This window comes from Nematolebias whitei, chromosome 6, assembly GCF_014905685.2.
Source record: "Nematolebias whitei isolate Nwh7 chromosome 6, NemWhi1, whole genome shotgun sequence".
Lineage (NCBI taxonomy): Eukaryota > Metazoa > Chordata > Actinopteri > Cyprinodontiformes > Rivulidae > Nematolebias > Nematolebias whitei.
This window is the reverse complement of record NC_056503.1, coordinates 33,395,088-33,413,091: the sequence shown is the minus strand read 5'-3', so window position 1 is coordinate 33,413,091 and position 18,004 is coordinate 33,395,088. Positions and strand designations below refer to the sequence as shown.

The following is an 18,004-nucleotide window of genomic DNA, read 5'->3' as shown; positions in this document are numbered from 1 at the left end:
TGCCGTTGTATAATGTAATTGGTAAAATTGGTTATTAATGACACAATTGGCTTGCCATAGTAAGCCACCTTCGTTTTGCTTGCTGTTTGGAGCAATAATTAAATTAGCTTCATTTCGTTGCGCCGCCCAGGCAAAATGCAGCTAATTTGATTATTAAAGTGCATTTATTAAGTAAAAGTTCAACGGAGACACCTTTACTATAAAGTTGAGCAAACAAATAATTGTTTTTAGGTTTTTATCTTGTTAAATTTTGAAGAAATGCACAGCAACTCATCCCTCTGCGTGTTCCTACTTCTGCTTATCAGTATTTGAAATACAGCAGATTTGACCATCAAAGTGCATTTATTAAGTAAACGTTAGACTGAGACACACCTTTACTATATTTTCGAGCAAACAAATAATTGTTTTTAAGTGTTAATCTTGTTAAATTCTTGTTAAAGTCCTCCCGTGTATGCTTCCACAATAGCCATTTGGCAGCCAATCGATTTTTGGCACAAGGCCAGCCCACATTTTCGGGTTGTCAGCAGTGACACAAAATAAATGCAACGTTTCTAAATTTTTTCACTTTATTAGACATATTTGAACTGATGCGACTTATAGGGCAGTGCAACTTTTATGGCGGAAAATACGGTCTTCATATTACGCTTTTGTTGCTGAAAACAGACTAAAATGAATTTTCCAAACACAAGAAAACAACAAATATAAACCCAACAAATCAAATTAATCTAATCCTTTTTAATAAAAAAATATATGGTTAGTGTTTATGAGGCTTTTAATGTTTTGGATCTACAACAATTTACAACTTTCTCCACCAAAATTAATACACTTTTGTCCTTTCTCTAAAATATTGCTCATGTTGAGAGTTAAATTCACATTTTTTTTGCCCACGAATCGTTTCATCTGAATAGTTTTGGCCCACATATGAAAACGTTTGGGCACCCCTGTTTTGGTGAGTTGAAAGCAGCTGATGTCCAATTTTTGCCATTGCTGAGAATAAGCAGCATCAAATTCTATACAAGTTCTTTAATCCAAATGACCATATTTAATATTCCATCATACCAGTATGATATGATCTAATCTATCCAGTCATATTTTACTTTGAACAGTGATAACCAACCAAATCTGACTACTAATGATTCCACAAGTCGCTACATTTTACTGATTTAGTGTCACATAGAGTTGGAGTTTATATGTTGATTTATCTGCTTGTGTACTTCAGGTTGGAAGTGAATGGTTGCTCATTAGACAGCTGAATACATCCTGTCTGTATTCATGAAATCAGACAAGGAGGATAAAGTCAGGGACAGAAAGAAGGGAAGAAGAGAAAACATTACAGTCTGCCAAACGGTGAAAGCTGGAATGTGAGTTGGCAGACAGCTCCCTGTCCTGGGGTGATTAATGTTCTCCAAGTTTCTTCCTTTCTCCTCACACCTTGCGTGTCTCCAGTCTGACTCAAGTGTTTATTTTGCTGCATGCAAAAATTACAAACGGTGTGCTTTAAAACCAATAAGAGGAGTTCAAATCAAAAGTTGGGAAAGGTGATCGCCGCGCATGGAGGCAGACAGGAAGTTAGTCGAGTGAGACGCCAAACAGGAATAGATCAGACTGTCACTGATTAGATATTCTGTTCGCAGCAGCAGGAGCAGCAGGAACAGAAGTAGAGGGGACATCACGACTCAGCATGCAGAGATGCTGATATCACCTTTAGACGGTCGGAAATTTCAAGGCCCTTCAGCTGTGTGAGAAAACACACACAGAAGTTCACGTACACAGACCTCAGCTGGGTTTGGTAAAGGTTTCAGATAAACACAGCAGAATTGGGTCTCATGGTTTAGAATGAAGGCGGGCGACAAAGATGACCGCATGTGGTGGGAGGCTGCATCGCGATGCCCTTGTATGTTTTTTTGGCACTGATGTTGTTGTGTCACATCTCCATGCTGATGCAGCATGTCTAAAGATGGATGTGTGTGTTTGTGTGTGAGTCCATGCTGATGCAGCGTATCCACAAATGGATGTAGAAATGATGGCCTCTCTGAGGACAGAGACATTTGGAGGAGACACCTCAGACAAAGTTAATAGCTGCTGGCTGTGTGTCCGTGGCTTCCTTCATGGCAACATGCTAATAAAAGACCTTTTACATAATGTCCATGTGGGACGAGAGGGGGAGGTAACAGATATCATCCTGTTTGGTTAGGCCAGTCTTTGGTAAATGATGTTGTACAGGGGTGGCACAGTGGATCAGCTGATAGAGCTGCTGCCTCTCAGGTCGCCAAATCGAATCCCATCCGGGACTTTTCTGGGTTGAGTTTGCATGTTCTCTCTGTGCATACATAGGTTTTCTCTTGTTTCCTCCCACAGACCAAAAAACATGCATGTTAGGCTGATTGGTAACCCTAAACCCAAAAAGGAAGAAATAGGCAAAAGCTAATAGATGGATGGATGTTACACAGAACAACAAAACGGGTGGACTATAGGAAGAAGATCAGCCCCCCAACCCTATCAACATCAAGGGTACTAAGGTGGACACTGTGGACTGCTACAAGTACCTGGAGGTTCACTTAGACAATAAACTAGACTGGACAGCTAACACCAACGCCCTCTACAAGAAAGGGCAGAGCCACCTTTTTCTTCTGAGGAGATTCAGGTCCTTAAACATCTGCAGGACCATGCTTGATGGAGATGTTTTACTACTCGGTGGTCTCCAGCATCTTCTTCTACGCTGTGGTGTGCTGGGGCAGCAGGGTGAAGAAAGCTGATACCAACAGACTCGATAAACTCATCAAGAGATCTGGCTCAGTTCTGGGAGTGGAGCTGCAGTCTCTGACAGGTGTCTGAGCAGAGGATGCTGAGGAAACTGCTCCAGCTCCTGAACAACACGTCACACCCCCTGCATGACATGCTGGACTCTTACCGCAGCACCTTCAGTCGTAGACTGAGACCACCGAGGTGCCCCACAGAACGCCACAGGAAGTCCTTCCTCCCTGTGGCTATCAGACTTTTCAACTCCTCCCCCTTTCTACACAATAAAATTAATCCTGCACCACAATAAACTCTTTAATGTTTCTGTCTGCACCTGACCTGTTTAGACCTTAATTTATGGTATTTTTTTTTATCTTGTGTGATTCCTTGTTTATGTTTCCTGGATACTAAATCTCTGGTACAACAATTTCCTGTGGGATCAATAAAGTTGTCATCTCATCTCATCTCATCTCATATCATCTTATCTTATCTTATCTTATCTTATCTTATCTTATCTTATTTTATCCTATCTTATCTTATCTTATCTTATCTGATCTTATCTTATCTCTTAACAACAGAACAGCCACTACTTTATTAAAACATCTTTTGGGCAAAAACAGCTACTCCTATCCATGTACATACACTTTGTTTCAGACAAAAATGTACAAAATAAAAAGTTCAGCAAATGAATTGATTTATTTAGTACGAGCTCAATACTTCTAATGGTTAAGATGGACTAAAATAAAGCTATACATTTACACTTCTGGAATTTGCTTTTTAGAGCCCATTTATTGCAAGTGAATTAAGCATTGCATCATCAATTCAATGAAAAAATGTACAATCCCAGTCAGTTTGTTTGTGGTGCTAAAGCAAGACAAGTTGTAATTTATTGGCTGCTCATTTCTACAGGGGTCGCCACAGCGAACAAAACCACTTGTGGATTTGGCAATTGTTTTTTGGTGGAAATCCTTCCTGATGCAACGTGGGCTTGAACCTGCAGCCTCAGAATTACAACACCGAGGCACTGACCACTAAACTACCACAGCCTAAAACAATAAAATCTATCTTGTATCCTAAAATATTGAAAGTATTTTTACAGTGGTGATATATGTAAGAAATGTCTCATCTGTGTGGATGAACAGAACAACTAATGAGCTCATTATGAAGGTATAAACTGAGCCTTTACAGAGCATGTTTGCTCAGATTTACATTGAAGTGAATTTAAAGAAAATGACAGCTCAGCGACGTGACGAGCATTTGCAGCAGATGGGAGTTGAGATGAGTTGAACAAACCCGAGCAGTTTGCCTTCATTTGGAAAGACCTTCTGTTTCTTCCACAACATCAAGCTCCCAATGAACCATATTAGAAATGTTCAAAATTATGTCAAATCGCTAATAATTTTTTTTTCTGATGATCTCAGCCACTTTTAATATTAAAGTTAAGGGCCATTTCAGGCTCTCCCTCTAGTTGGGAAAGGTGCTGGAATGTAAGTTTATCAATTTTCCTTTTTGTTTTTGGATTTTTTTTGCATTTCAAGATGAAATCACATCTGTTGTGGTGAAAACCCTGATTTAGCTTTTTGTTCAGCGTCTGCATTCAGCAGACAGTTTGAATCCACTTGAAGACTTCCTTGTGTTGTTTTCCGCAATATTAAAAATGGAATCCACACTTAGAGAGACAATAGACCCTGATAGAATCGGAAAAAAGTTTTGTGGTTTCTGCGTCAAAATATGAGTGGAATGTGACTCCATTCGTACTATAGTTCAAATATTACTTGGTCTAAATTATAGATGGGCAAGTTCCAGCTGAAATACTGAAAACATGACGTTTTAAGTAAAAGACATCATTTTATACTTTATTGTAACAGAACAAATGTATAAATCTACCTGTTATATAAGATGATTTCTGCTAAACAAATTCTCAGTGTATGCATATTCTCATAATAACTCAACACATTTTCATGTTAACATCAGTTCTCGCCTGTTAAATGTGCAGTTTTTAATCATATTGTTGTTTATTTATTATTGTCATTGGCTTTTTTACAGTAAAACTCAGGCAACATCTGGTGGTATTTTATCGTAAATTCCACAATTATTATTTTTAATCGGTGTATTTGTGTTTCCTTGTAAACTTAAATATCATTTTCTGATGAAAAACATAAACTAATGCTTTGGTTTTGTTGGTCTATATTGAACTGGCAAATGTCTAAACTCTGCCCAAGCATGTATTGTGGGCTTCATTTACACTCTATTCATGCATATGGGAAAAAATGTAAATAATTTAACTTTGGTTTTAAAACTTTTGTGTAAAATCTAGCTTAAAAAAATCTCTGTAGACACAACCAGAGCATTCATCAATATGATATCAATATCTGATTGTTGACAATGGTGAAAAACGCTGAAACAAGTCTCCCCTATTTTCATAAAATGGTATAAAAGATTTAAAAAATCACCTTAGGTAAAATGGAAATGAAAGTGCATGGAAGGCTTGGAAGAGAAGGAGAGCATTGGGGTGGAGGATAGGTTGAGTAAAAATAGATTAACAGAGGTAATGAGAGGAGAGAATGAGAGCAGGAGCATGACAGAGGAATACAGATACGGAGCCGATTAACTCAGTTTGAGTTCTCATCTAGATTATTGCAACCCTCTGCTTGCACAGACTGGCACTCTGTTTTCTGCTAGGATAATCATCTCCATATACATTGCGTCACCTTTTCTTCTGTTTTCATAGCTTTCCCATCTCTCTTACACTCGCATGTTTTCATTTCTGTTTCAAATTCTCTGAAGTTTCCTATAAATTTACTAAGTGATCATATATCCACAGTATGGTAATGTATGTCTCTGTGTGCAACTCGAATGCTCAGAGAAGTAAGATACACCAAAGTTCAGTTCATCTGGACGGTTTCTTTTTTTAGTTGAGATGTTTCGTCCTTCATCCAAAGGACTTCATCAATCCAAGGAGCCACAAACAAACTGAGTCCCACAAGCAGCACATCCACATAGTGGACCAAACAGATTGCTGGTGATAGTCTGGTTTCTATGGCCCTCCCTCTCCCCCGTTGACTCCTCTGAGGCAGCCATAGCCAAAGTGGTTCAAAGCATCCAAGTTCATGCTCAATAATCCAGGTAGAAATCCAACAAAGTTCAGTCAGGTCATCTGGATGGTTTCTTTCTTTTTTGTTGAGGCGTTTCGTTCTTCATCCAAAGTACTTCAGCAGTCCTTTGTCAGGATTTTCTACCTAGAGTATTGAGCATAAACTTTAATGTTTTGAACCACTTTGTCAATTGCTGCCTCAGAGGAGTCGATGGGGGAGAGGGCGGACTCCAGTAACCATCTTATCACCTGCAAACTGGTTGGTCCACTATTCATTCAACCTTTATTTATACAGGTTAATCCCACTGAGCCTCGGGGATTCATTTACAAGAGAGACCTGAAAGACTATGCAAGTGTGCTGCTTTTGGGATTCAGTTTGTTTGTGGCTCCTCAGAGTAATGGAAGTACTTTGGATGAAGGATGAAATGTCTCAACTAAAAAAAAAACTGTCCAGATGACCTGACTTAATTTTGTTGGATTTTCTACCTGGATTATTGAGCATGAACTTTGATGTAACACACACTTCTAATTAAAGTAAAAATTGTAATGGCAACAACTTTTACACAACTATATGACAATGTGTATGTTTTTAAACTGAACAATATTCAAGAAAGGTATTTTCAAGAAAAAAAAATGTAGAAGAAAAACCTGTCAGTGTTAATTTAGAATGAGCTTATTTAAAATGATCTTCTTATTTTTTATTTTGGTATTTATTTTTTGTCAGAGAACTCCAGCTAAAAGCAGATACAAAAAATGTAGAGAAGATGAAAAACTGAAAGCAAATCCGAAAATTGCTCAACTTGATCGAAATCTAATCAGGAAAATCTTCAATATATACTAATTCAAACATAATTACTGACATATTGTTCTGACGGTGATGTAAATGATCTCATTATGTTGTTATTCCATTAGAAATGTTACAATATTCCTGCAGGAAGTACCTCAGACTACACCAGAAGTGTTGATTTCTGCTGCTGTTTGCACATCAGAATTAAAGGTTCAAAGTTCAAGGTGACTTTACTGTCATTTGCATCACATGTGGTACATGAGGTGGAACGAAATTGTCCCAGGTCTCAGTTACAACCAAAAATAGCAATAATTATAACTATAAAAAAGAAATGGTATACAAGGATCCAAGATATAGACTAAAGAGTAAGAATATAATAGTGTGTATTAAACAGCAGCCTGAACATGAGTCTGTTGTGAGCAGATGGGTATGAATATATATATATTTTTTTTCATTTAGCCTTTATTTATCCAGGTTGGTCTCATTGAGCCACGAGAACTCATTTTCAAGAGAGACCTGTTTTTTTAGGGAGCACATGGTGGGGTTAAGGGCCTTGCTCATGGGCCCAGAGTGGGGCGAATGAGGGTGGGGGCAAGTGTGGGTGTTTCACCTACCCCACCCACAATTTTTGATGTTGTCGGGGCCAGGGCGTGAACCGGCGATCTTTGGATCACAAGCCCACCTCTCTAACCTCTGCGCCACCACTCCCCACAATATAGCAACTTATGGGTAAGAAATCAGCCTCATGAATAAAGTGTAAAATCTCCAATTAAAGGGACATTACAGTAACATTTTCTGGTTTGGGATTTGTGAGTCTAACAGCTTCAGGGTAGAAGCTGTTCCTCAGTCTGGTGGTTCTACACTTAATGCTCTAATTAAACTGTTTCTCCTTCAAACTGAGGTTGTTCAAAGTGTTATCTGGTAAGCTATTAATCATTTATACTTTTTCTTAAGAATTCATCTTCCAAGTGTTTGAACTTCCCCTTTAAGGTTACCAACGTGATCGCACGCAGTGAACCTGCAGTTTATGGTATTTATTCAACGCGCTGCTCTTTGAGAACGTCTCAGTTTTGACTTCAAAATGCTCGTTTCACAAGAAAGAGAGAAAGAAAAAAATTAATTTAATGAGAGAGCAGCTGCTTTTAAAACCTTCAACATTTAATTTTTTCTAATTAACTAATTCAGTTATTTAGATTATTTGTATCACTTCATACAATCCCAAACCATGTTGGAAACTACAATAAATGGCAGAAAGAAAGAAAATTCTCCTTAATTTCACATAAACATTGATTTATTACCTATTCTCACTTTCATTGTGACTAATTTATTAACTTTTTCTTTTTTTCTACTTTCTTGAATTTATTCATGTATTCATTCATTTAAAATTAACAAAGGAAACAAAACAAATTCATCAAAAGAAATAAACACTGTATGAAAAGGGTGCAGAAAGAAGAAGAAAATTCTTATAATATAATAATAATAATATAATATAATTCTACTTAAATCACATTCCTGTTAGTGTAAACTCTAACATAAAACACCAGAAGACTTTATATCACATTCAACTCAACTCTACTACAAAAGACAAAATTAGATTTTAAAAGTTGTACAAGCAAATAATGTAAAATAAAGCAATATTGTACCTATAGGCATCAATAACTCTAAATAAAATGTGTGAAAATTAAAGGTTTTCATTTTATAACATTTTAAATATTTATTTCACCTAGCTAGAAATGTTCTAATTTCAAAATGGGTACTTTATATTTGCATTTTAAAATGTGCAAATTTAATCAAAAATAATTTTAGGGGAAGAATATGGTCTTGATTAAAAGCAGGAGGACAAGGATGAATTCTGGTACAATTTAATAGTTTAAACTTTCCTTTTTTTCACAACAAATTTCTTTTAAACTTTTATAAAAAAAAAAAATATTCAAAATCTTCTGTTATCATTGCAAAAAAAAAAAAAATCTTACACAACTTAACCACCTTGAATTTATATGTATGATCTACAAAACAATCAAAAATAACTTTACTTTAAAATATTTATCAAGTGTACTATATAAAAAATACAACATGTGATCATTTGAGTGCATCACGAGGAGCATGAACTCTGTCTTCCTTTGCCAACTCATTGATTTCCCACCACAACTCAAAATAGGTTTATGGTATTTTGTCAACCTGAACACGGCCAGATTTGCTTTTTATTCAGCTTCAGTAAAATAACAGCTGTGCCTCCAGCTGCTAATGCGATCAAGGTGCTGACTCCCTTCAGCCAAAGTCAACGAGACACACAACCAACTGGATGTCTTTCTAAAAACCCAACAAGCATCAAACAACGATTTTTTTTTCTGTGTCCTAAACACATTATCAAAAAGATGAATCACAGTTTTCTGACCTGAGAACTTTGTGAACAATGTTTGGTTAAGTTTAGACAAAGGTCCGCTTAAGGGAAGCTGTTTGAGAAAGAGACCAATGGGCTAGAAATGAGAATATATTTAAAAAAAAAACTTTTAAGTCGAGCTAAAAGAGAGAAAAAATACACTTCTGTCCTTTTTTCATTGTTTGACTCTGTGAGGATGCTGATGATCAAATACATAAGCATTTTTATTAAAGAATGTGCTTCAAATCTTAGCTATAACCTTTGAATACAAAGAGACAGAAAGAAAAAGTAAGAAGTTCTCTTTTGTTTCTCATGCTATAGGCCCTCCTTTCCTTTACTGCTGTGCTTTGCATATTCAACGAAGGGCAGCTGGTGTGACAAATGGTTAGGGTGGAAAGCCACATTTACCAACATCCCTTCTTTTCCTCCACGTCCTCCTGATTGTCCTTCCCTCATCCCCTTGCCCCTGTCTCCAAGCCCAGATATGTGTTATGAATTTATGTGCAGATAAGCAGATCTATCATTCTGTCATGAAGGCAGGGATGGGAGGTGGACTGTGGAATGCCCTGGCACAGGGAGCAGGGAAGGGCTCCGTGCAAAGCGCTATGCTTCCTCGCACATTCCCTGCTGCGACTGCTCCCATTCGCTCCAGCTCAGTCTGCCTGCCTGATTTCATGATCCATGCAATGCCCCAGCAACCACCCTTCTTCATCCCTGTCTTACTTGAACCAACCAAACCCGCCCACGTCACTGGAGTTCCAACCAAACTGCTCACAACTCTAATAACACTTGTTTAGCGAAAATAAATCCAGCCTCAGGTATAAACCGAGATAAGTGGCAGCCTGAACTTCTTGAGTGCCTGCCAGTTGAGGTCTCTAGTTACACTGGATGAATACTTTGCTCTCCAGTCAGATGGGAGACAAAGAACAGGACTCGTGCAAAACGCAAAAACAAGTTGTTGGATTCACCCCACCCCTCACACAGTGATCGCTGGACATGGGCACCGGCGACCCCCGTGACCTAAAATGGAAGAAGCGGGTAAAAGATAATGGATGGATGGATGGAAGTTGTTGGATCCAGAACTGTTCTAGCCTACTCAATCCAAGTAATTGACTTTATTTATGCTTCTGTCTCCAATGCATAAAAAAACTAATTACTAAGACAGCAGTTTAAAGCTTGTGTGGCATATGTGTGTGAATGTTGCCTGTGCTCCAACATTTTATCTGCTGTAAACTCACGGGCCACTTTATTAGCTACACTTATTTAGTTGCTTGTTAACGTTATTAGCTACAAGCTACATGTAAATCACGCAAACATGCTCAACATGCTGAAAATTTAGAATACTTACAGTAATTTTAATTTCAAAGCTGACTTTCTGAAGGGTGACACACTGTTGTGTTTAGCTGTACTTTGTGGCTTGTGTCCCATATTACAACAGTTACTAGATCAAAGAAGTACAATGCTAGCTAGCTAAACTAGAAGATGAACTAGAAGATGAAGGTTATGCTTCATAAGGTAGTCTTCAAAAGTTGGAGACTGGGTGTATCCCAGTTGAAATGGGTTAAATGCAGAGAACCAATTTCACCATTGTATGGGAACACACAATGATGACAACACATAGCACTTTACTTTACTAGTTGGAGACTAATTCTTCTTCTTCTTTTGGCTTTTCTCTCTTCACTGGTCGCCACAATGAGTCATCCTCCTCCATCTCACTCTGTCCTCTGCATCCTCTGTCCTCACTCCAACTACCTCCATGTCCTCTCTAACTGCATCCATATATCTCCTCTTTGTCTTTTTCTTGGAAGCTGCATTTCTAACATCCTTCTACCAGTATACCCACTGTCCCACCTTTGGACATGTCCAAACCATCTCAGTCTGGCCTCTCTAACTTTACCTCCCAGTTGTTCAACCTGTGCTGTACCTCTGATGATCTCATTCCTAATCTTATCCGGCCTTGTCACTCCTAAGGAGAACCTCAACATCTCCATTTCTCCTACTTCCAGTTCTTTCTCCTGTTTTTTTGTCAATGCTACTGTCTCCAGACCATACAATATATCTGGTCTCACCATTGTCTTGTAACAAATCACTCCTGAAACTTGTCTCCATCCACTCCATCCTGCCTGGACCCTCTTTTCCACCTCTTTACCACACTCCCCATTTTCCTGGACAGTGGACCCCAAGTACTTAAGTCCTGCACCTTTGTGACCTCTGCTCCTTGTAGCCTCACTGTTCCACTGGCCTCCCTCTCATTCACACACATGTACTCTGTTTTACTGGAGTTAGTTGGTTGGAGACTAATTGACAACTTAATATTGCAAGTAAATCATGAAAATAGACAGATTTTCTTTTGCAGTCTCAGTAAATTCTGTTTGATAACCAAGTGACCATTGAGCCGTCTGACCGTGTTTTGTGCAGTTGTTTTTTGAAATTCAGTCTATTTTCACGTGCTTCGTTTACAAAACTGTATTTCAAGTTTTGCACATTATTGTTTTGCCCACCTCCACCCACGTCATACTCCCCTCTTCCTGCTTTGTACCCACCTTGGCAGCTGCCCCAAGTTTGTGGTTTAGTCTACTGGAGTACACTTTTGAAATGAAGATAGGCAGATTTGTATCAGTTACTTAACAATTATAATGGTTATAATGGTTTGTGTTCTTATTATTAGTCTAGATGTTTTATCAGAGGGGAGCTCATGTATGAGTCAAAATACAGCTCCCATGCTCCTTACACTCCTTGATGATGCTCTAGACAAAAATTACATAGGCTTGAGGTTGGTTTAAAATGCCCACAATGACTGTGCAACAATTTTAAGAGAAATTGTTGCATTTCTAAATGTATTTTTTTTTTTTTATCTTTACTCACGCAACAAGTTTGTATGGCCCACCTGCTTAAGACATTTTGGAGACTCCCTTACGAATGTCATCTGCCAACTACTCACCAGCTCACACTCCAGTAAGATGCTACCCCTTGTTTTGTGAGTTATTTGCCATATTGGCAGCTGTATGTCTTTTTCTTTCAGCTTTTTCCTCTCCAGGGGTCACCACAGCGAGTCATCCTCCTCCATTTCACTCTGTCCTCTGCATCCTCTGCCCTCACTCCAACCGCCTCCATGTCCTCTCAAACTCATCATCATCTTCATCATCCATATATCTCCTCTTTAGCTTTCCTCTTTGTCTTTTTCCAGGCAGCATACTTTCTAACATATTTCTACCATTATACCCACTGTCCTTCCCTTGGACATGTCCAAACTATTTCAGTCTGGCCTCTCTTACTTTATCTTCCAATCAATCAACCAATCTGTGCTGTACTTCTGATTTCAATCCTAATTTGATCATTTTTTTGTTTTGTATCTATTGCAAAGAGAACTTCAGCGTGTCCCACTTCTATTTCTTCTCCTGTCAACAATGCGGTCTCCATACCATTCATACAGTATTAGCTGGTGTCACCACTGTCTTGTAAACCTTTCCTTTGACCTTTGCTGCCACCCTTTTCTCACATATAATTCCAGAAATCTTTCTCCATCCATTCATCTCCATATTGGCAGCTGTATGTATGGTGACAAAATTAAATTCAGAGAGTGATTTCCATTTTCTTGTTCTGTTTTTATCTTGTGGCTGATAAATAACTGGTTGGCTGGAAGAAGCTGTGGGCCAGAATTGTATTTATAAACTTTAACTTTTTCTTTTATTAAGTTTTTAAGTGTTTAAATAAGATGGCAATAACTTGGTAACTTCAACAACACTAATACAAGGGTAATTATACTACACAAGTAATCCCTACATACATTATATATATACAGTATATATATTTTTTCTCTGACCCTCAGTATTTACACATGCAGGTTAAGTATTTTACTCACGCTCTCATTGTTGTCTAATATATTGTGTGACAAAACACAACATCAGTTTATAGTTTTTCACAATGTGCTCCATATTCCTTAAATGTGCGACAGAGGGAAAATGTGAATTTCTATTCAAGAAACTTTGGCGTAGATGCTTTGATACTATTAATTGCACTTGATGGTTGATTGAAAAGTTCAGTATGTGAAAACGTACTTTCTCCCCATCGCTTTCACTGACATGAAAATTAAATATTTAACTCAAGTTGATGCAATGCTCGCTCCTGGAATAAACCAACCAACATTTTGATTGCTTTGAAGAACAGTGTGGTCTGGGGCAATAAAACAACAACATATTTTTCACATGTCTGCCATGGCTGACCGAACCACTGAGGGACCGCGCTGCTGGACTGCTTGAGTCTCGGCTGAAGTAGAATAAAGCAGGCTAAATGAAGGATTCCCAATCAATTCTGGATTGTGAGACATCAGCCAAAGAGTAATGCTGCTGGGACAGTTATAAATCAACACCAACCAGAACAGCCCTGTGTGAACTGAATTCAAAATTCAACCAGCATCATAAACTGTTGGCTGAATTCAGTGGTTCTGGTGAGGCAGAACAAACGCGTTGTGGCAACAAGAACACTTTTTCATTTGTGCTTTCTTCTTAACTTTGTATTGTTGTAACATCTCAATTCTAATAAATGTAAATGCTTTCTTTTATGATTGTCTACTGTTGTCATCGTTCTTTGTTTAAAACAGGTCTCTCTTGTAAATGATTCCCCAAGGCTCAATTCATTCAACCTTTATTTATACAGGCTAGTCACTTTGAGCTGCGAGGACTCATTAGCTATGTTTAAATGCGCAAAACTCTTTGACCGGATTGAAGTGTTTTCAGATTAAATAATTCAAATATATCATTTACATGCAGCGGGCTTTTATTCGGAACAGAAGTACTGACATGCGCAGAGTGGTAAACTCTCCTTTAAAAAACATACAGAAGAAGAAATTCTACTTCCGGTTTACTTCCGGGATGAACGTAAACAAACCTGAGCGCCCAAAATGGACCCGCGACAGGTTTTAATGACGGTGGAGACGTCTCCCTGACTGAGCCACAGGTAATACAGATCATTTTGAGCTCTTTCAAAGTTTCTAGTAGAAATGTTGTGTCGCTCACCGACCAGTTTTGCTTCCCCTGACATGCTAATATTATTAGCATTAGCCAGGTGGAAATGACATAAGTCGCACATGCGCAGTCAGGTCAGTTTTTCACGATCGGAAAAAACAAACAGATTAAGTGTTTACATGCGCACCATTCGGATTATGAATCGGCTTTAACCACCCGTCTCAATCTGATTACAGTTTCTTTCGAATCGAGCTGAATAAACAAAAAAATTATCCGAATGGGGCATTTACATGACACATTTTTATTCCGAATGGCAGTTTAATCCTATTACTTATGTCCATGTAAACATAGCTAGTTACAAGAGGGACCTGTTCCAGACCGAATATATAAAGTACAGACAACAATAACAATAAACAATAATAACAATAAATTACAGTAAAATGCAGTTAAAATGCAATTAATAAGACTAACCTGTATAAATTAAGGCTGAATGAATGAAAAAAATTGCTTTAAATAGTGAACATAAATATGGCCTTCAGTTGTCTACATAGTGTGCCAAAAAAATTAAAATAAAATAAAAATAAAATAGGGCTTGTTATCCCACAAAGTTCAGTCAGGTCATCCGTTTTTTTTAAATTTTTTTTAGATATTTCCTCCTTCAACCAAAGGACTTCATCAATCTGACAAAGTCAGTCCCACAAGCAACACACTCCCATAGTGGACCAATCAGTTTGCTGATGATAAGATGGTTTCTGGGGCCCACCCTCTCCCCCGTCGACTCCTCCGAGGTAGCCATAGCCAAAGTTGTTCAAAACATCAAAGCTCAAAAAATCCAACAAAGTTCAGGCAGGTGCTGAACATACACATCATACATGAATTCAACTTAGATGTTATGCACTCGTTGCTTCCTTTTAAAATAAAAACTGAACATAACACATTTATGTTACCAGTTATGTTCAAAAATATGGGTTAGCAAAGGGAAGTTTGACATTGTCATCATTGTATATTCCCGTAGAATGGTGAAATTAGTACTTTGCATTTAACCCATCACATGTGAGATACACCCAGGTGGAGCAGTGGGCAGCTAGGTGGGCGCCCGGGGAGCAATTGGGGATTGGGTGTCTTGCTCAGAGACACTATGACATGTGGGAATGGCTGGGAGTTGAACCGTGACTTTCTGGTCCCAAGCCAGCTGCCCTACCTCTACCCCATCTTGGCCCCCAACAAGCTAAGACATTAACCCTTCATTTCAATCAAACCCATTTTTTGAGGTCATTCAACAAACTATCTACAATAAGTAAGACATTAATTGTATATAATCATTTTTATGGAACTCCACTTATAAAGATCTAAACTTTTGCTTTGAAGCAAGTTTGGTCAGTTTGGGTGAGTTGCTTTTAAACTGGATAAAAATGGTTCAGACTTTGTGTATTGCTGATATTGATTGGTCCTTTAAATCAAATCTACTGGCTTGAGAGAAATGGCACCCTTTGCATGCCACAAAATTCTAATAGTGACAGTGTTGTTCCCATATCTACATTTTCTCATCAGCCACAATGGATCTGTAACATTAGTTGCATTCATTCAACTTTTTTTTATACAGGTTAGTCTCACTGAGCCATGAGGACTAATTTACAAGAGAGACCTGTTTTAAACAAACAACACAGATGAGGTACAGACAACAATAAACAATCACACAAAAAGCATAGAAAATGCAAAAATAAATAGAAAAAATATTTAAGAACGAAACAAAAGAAAAAAACAGCTACCGGGTACATTATAAAGCAATGTAAATGTTAATAACAGGAATATGTCTGCATTGTTTTTTTTCCATGAACTTAGCAGATGTTTAAAATCTCTTAGAGGAGTCAAAGTTGACAGCTTCAGATCTTTTTGCCAGGTGTTCCAGAATACAGGAGCGGAGTAAGAGAAGGTCCTTTTGTCTAGTTCAGCCCGCACTGAGGGTACACTGCAAGTAATAATTTCCTGAGAGTGCACGCTGTAGCTGCACTTATGGAGTAACTTAAAGGAGGAAATACATGGAGGCAACAGACTAAGAAGTGATTTAAAGATGAAAATGTACCAGTGAGAGAGTCTCGGTGAAGGTAATGATGACCAATTGACCAGTGAATACAGGGTGCAGTGATGGTTACGAAAGTTACAGCCAGATATGAATCTTAGCGCACCATGATAGACAGTATCCAACATCTGCAATGTGCTTACAGGAGCATTCATGTAAATACTGTCACCATAGTCAAAGGAGGAGAGGAAAGTAGCAATTACAAGGCGTTGCCTAGTGTTCAGAGTTAGACAGGACCAATTTCAAAAAAAGAAACCCAGTTTTACTTTCATTTTCTTTACCAAGTTTTCAACACGAGGCTTAAAACAAAGAGATATGTGAATCAACCAAAATACCCAAATATTTATAAGATTTGACAAACTCAATAGGGACACCATTCGAGGCATAATCCCAATAAGAAGCCTGAGTCAAGATGACAGCCACAGTCAGTATAAAACATCCCCAATTTAGCCCCATGTAAACAGTTTTTATACCAGAGTATGGTGTTGACACATACAGCCTCAAAGTTTACAGTGAGTATACAATTCAAACTCACTCTGAACTAATGTAAAAGTTTTAATCCAAACCAAACACCAACATTTACAGCCTATAAGTAGCACTCTCTGACAACCCAGGTCCATTTCCTCCACCCTATACAATCTGTATCAAGGCTCCGTACATTTTGTAAAACTCTTCTTAACTTCTTCGGCCCAGTCCACTCCACTTTCCCCACATCTTTCTATCCTCTGGGCTGTTTTTATTTATTTATTTTTTTTCTTCCCCCGTCTCTGAGAGGAGCTGCATGGTGGGAGTGTGTTGTCTCAGTGCCAGGGCAAAAATAGACAGCAAATTACAGAGCCCTTCGAGAACACCCCGCCGTGTAGCGTGACCTCAAAATAACACAGCCAGACATATAGTCAACATACAAATGTGAAATACACAGTATGCTGCCCTACTTCTGTTTCTTATTCAGCCTGTTCATGTAATGGTCACACAGGCTCTTTTGCAACGTGCCAACCGACAGTCCAGTGCTAAAGTTTTGTCCTTGTGAAGGAAACTGTGAGTCTGAGTCACAGACGTTTGTGTGATCACGGCCTCGTCTCAGCTTACTGAAACACACATACACACGCCTAAAAGTAGTTATACTGCTATGCACTCATTTATTTTGCCAAGGCTTAATTTGTCTTTCCTCAATCTAACAGACTGTTTTCCCATAAGAAGCTCCAGATGAATTCTGCCTTAACGTCTACATTGCTGTTCATACTCATTCTAAGACTTTAACCAGGTATTCATTTTAAGATGTCAGATGAAGTTTTGTTGGCACCGTAAACTGCAAAAGGAGAAGCCAGGGGAGTGAAGAATGAATGTCACAGGTGTTTGTCATACTCACCTTGAGGGAGTCAAAACAAGCAATGACTCTGCCGTTTTCCACTTGACAGCTCTTGGCAGGGTGGGCAAACTTGCATTCGTTGTCTGGTCGGGAGCAAGTTCCTCTCTGAAATTCTCGACACACCTCCAGCGTCAACCACTTTGTGTCTCGGATCGGTGTCACACTCACCGCCATTTGAAATCAGCCAGGAGGGGTCGATTAGGGGGAGGAAATATCCAGCAAACTGAGTAATACGTGTGTCTGTATTTTTCTAATAACACTGGGACACACGTGGAGAAAATAAATAAAGGACATGGGAAAAGGGCTTGGCTTTAGTGTTTTTTGTCCCAAGGTTCTGTGCAGAATGAAGCCTACGAGGCCTTGGACTCAGCTACCACCTGCGGTTCATTCTGAGTCTGTTTGTGGTTTAAGTAGGAATCCTTCAGAGCCCGTCACCAAGGGCCACGGCCAGTGATGACCACAAAGCTTTGTTTTGTAATCTTGGCCTTACAAACACACACGCACTCAAACGCACACACGAGTTCTCTCAATTTGCTCTCTTGTCAGCCGAACTGTCAGATGAGACGAACAGCAAAACACATTATCGATCAA

At 38.6% G+C, this 18,004-nt stretch overlaps 1 protein-coding gene across 1 annotated transcript in view; it reads right to left on the bottom strand.

Annotated features, from left to right (window-relative positions):
* Positions 1-17,785, bottom strand: part of LOC119410645 (muscleblind-like protein 1) — a 61,218-nt gene extending 43,433 nt beyond the window's left edge. The window contains exon 1 of the mRNA XM_037677530.1: positions 17,414-17,785. Within this exon, the coding sequence (XP_037533458.1) occupies positions 17,414-17,587 (174 nt within the window). The 5' untranslated portion in view covers positions 17,588-17,785. The remainder of the gene's footprint in view (positions 1-17,413) is intronic.
* Positions 17,786-18,004: the final 219 nt, after the last annotated feature.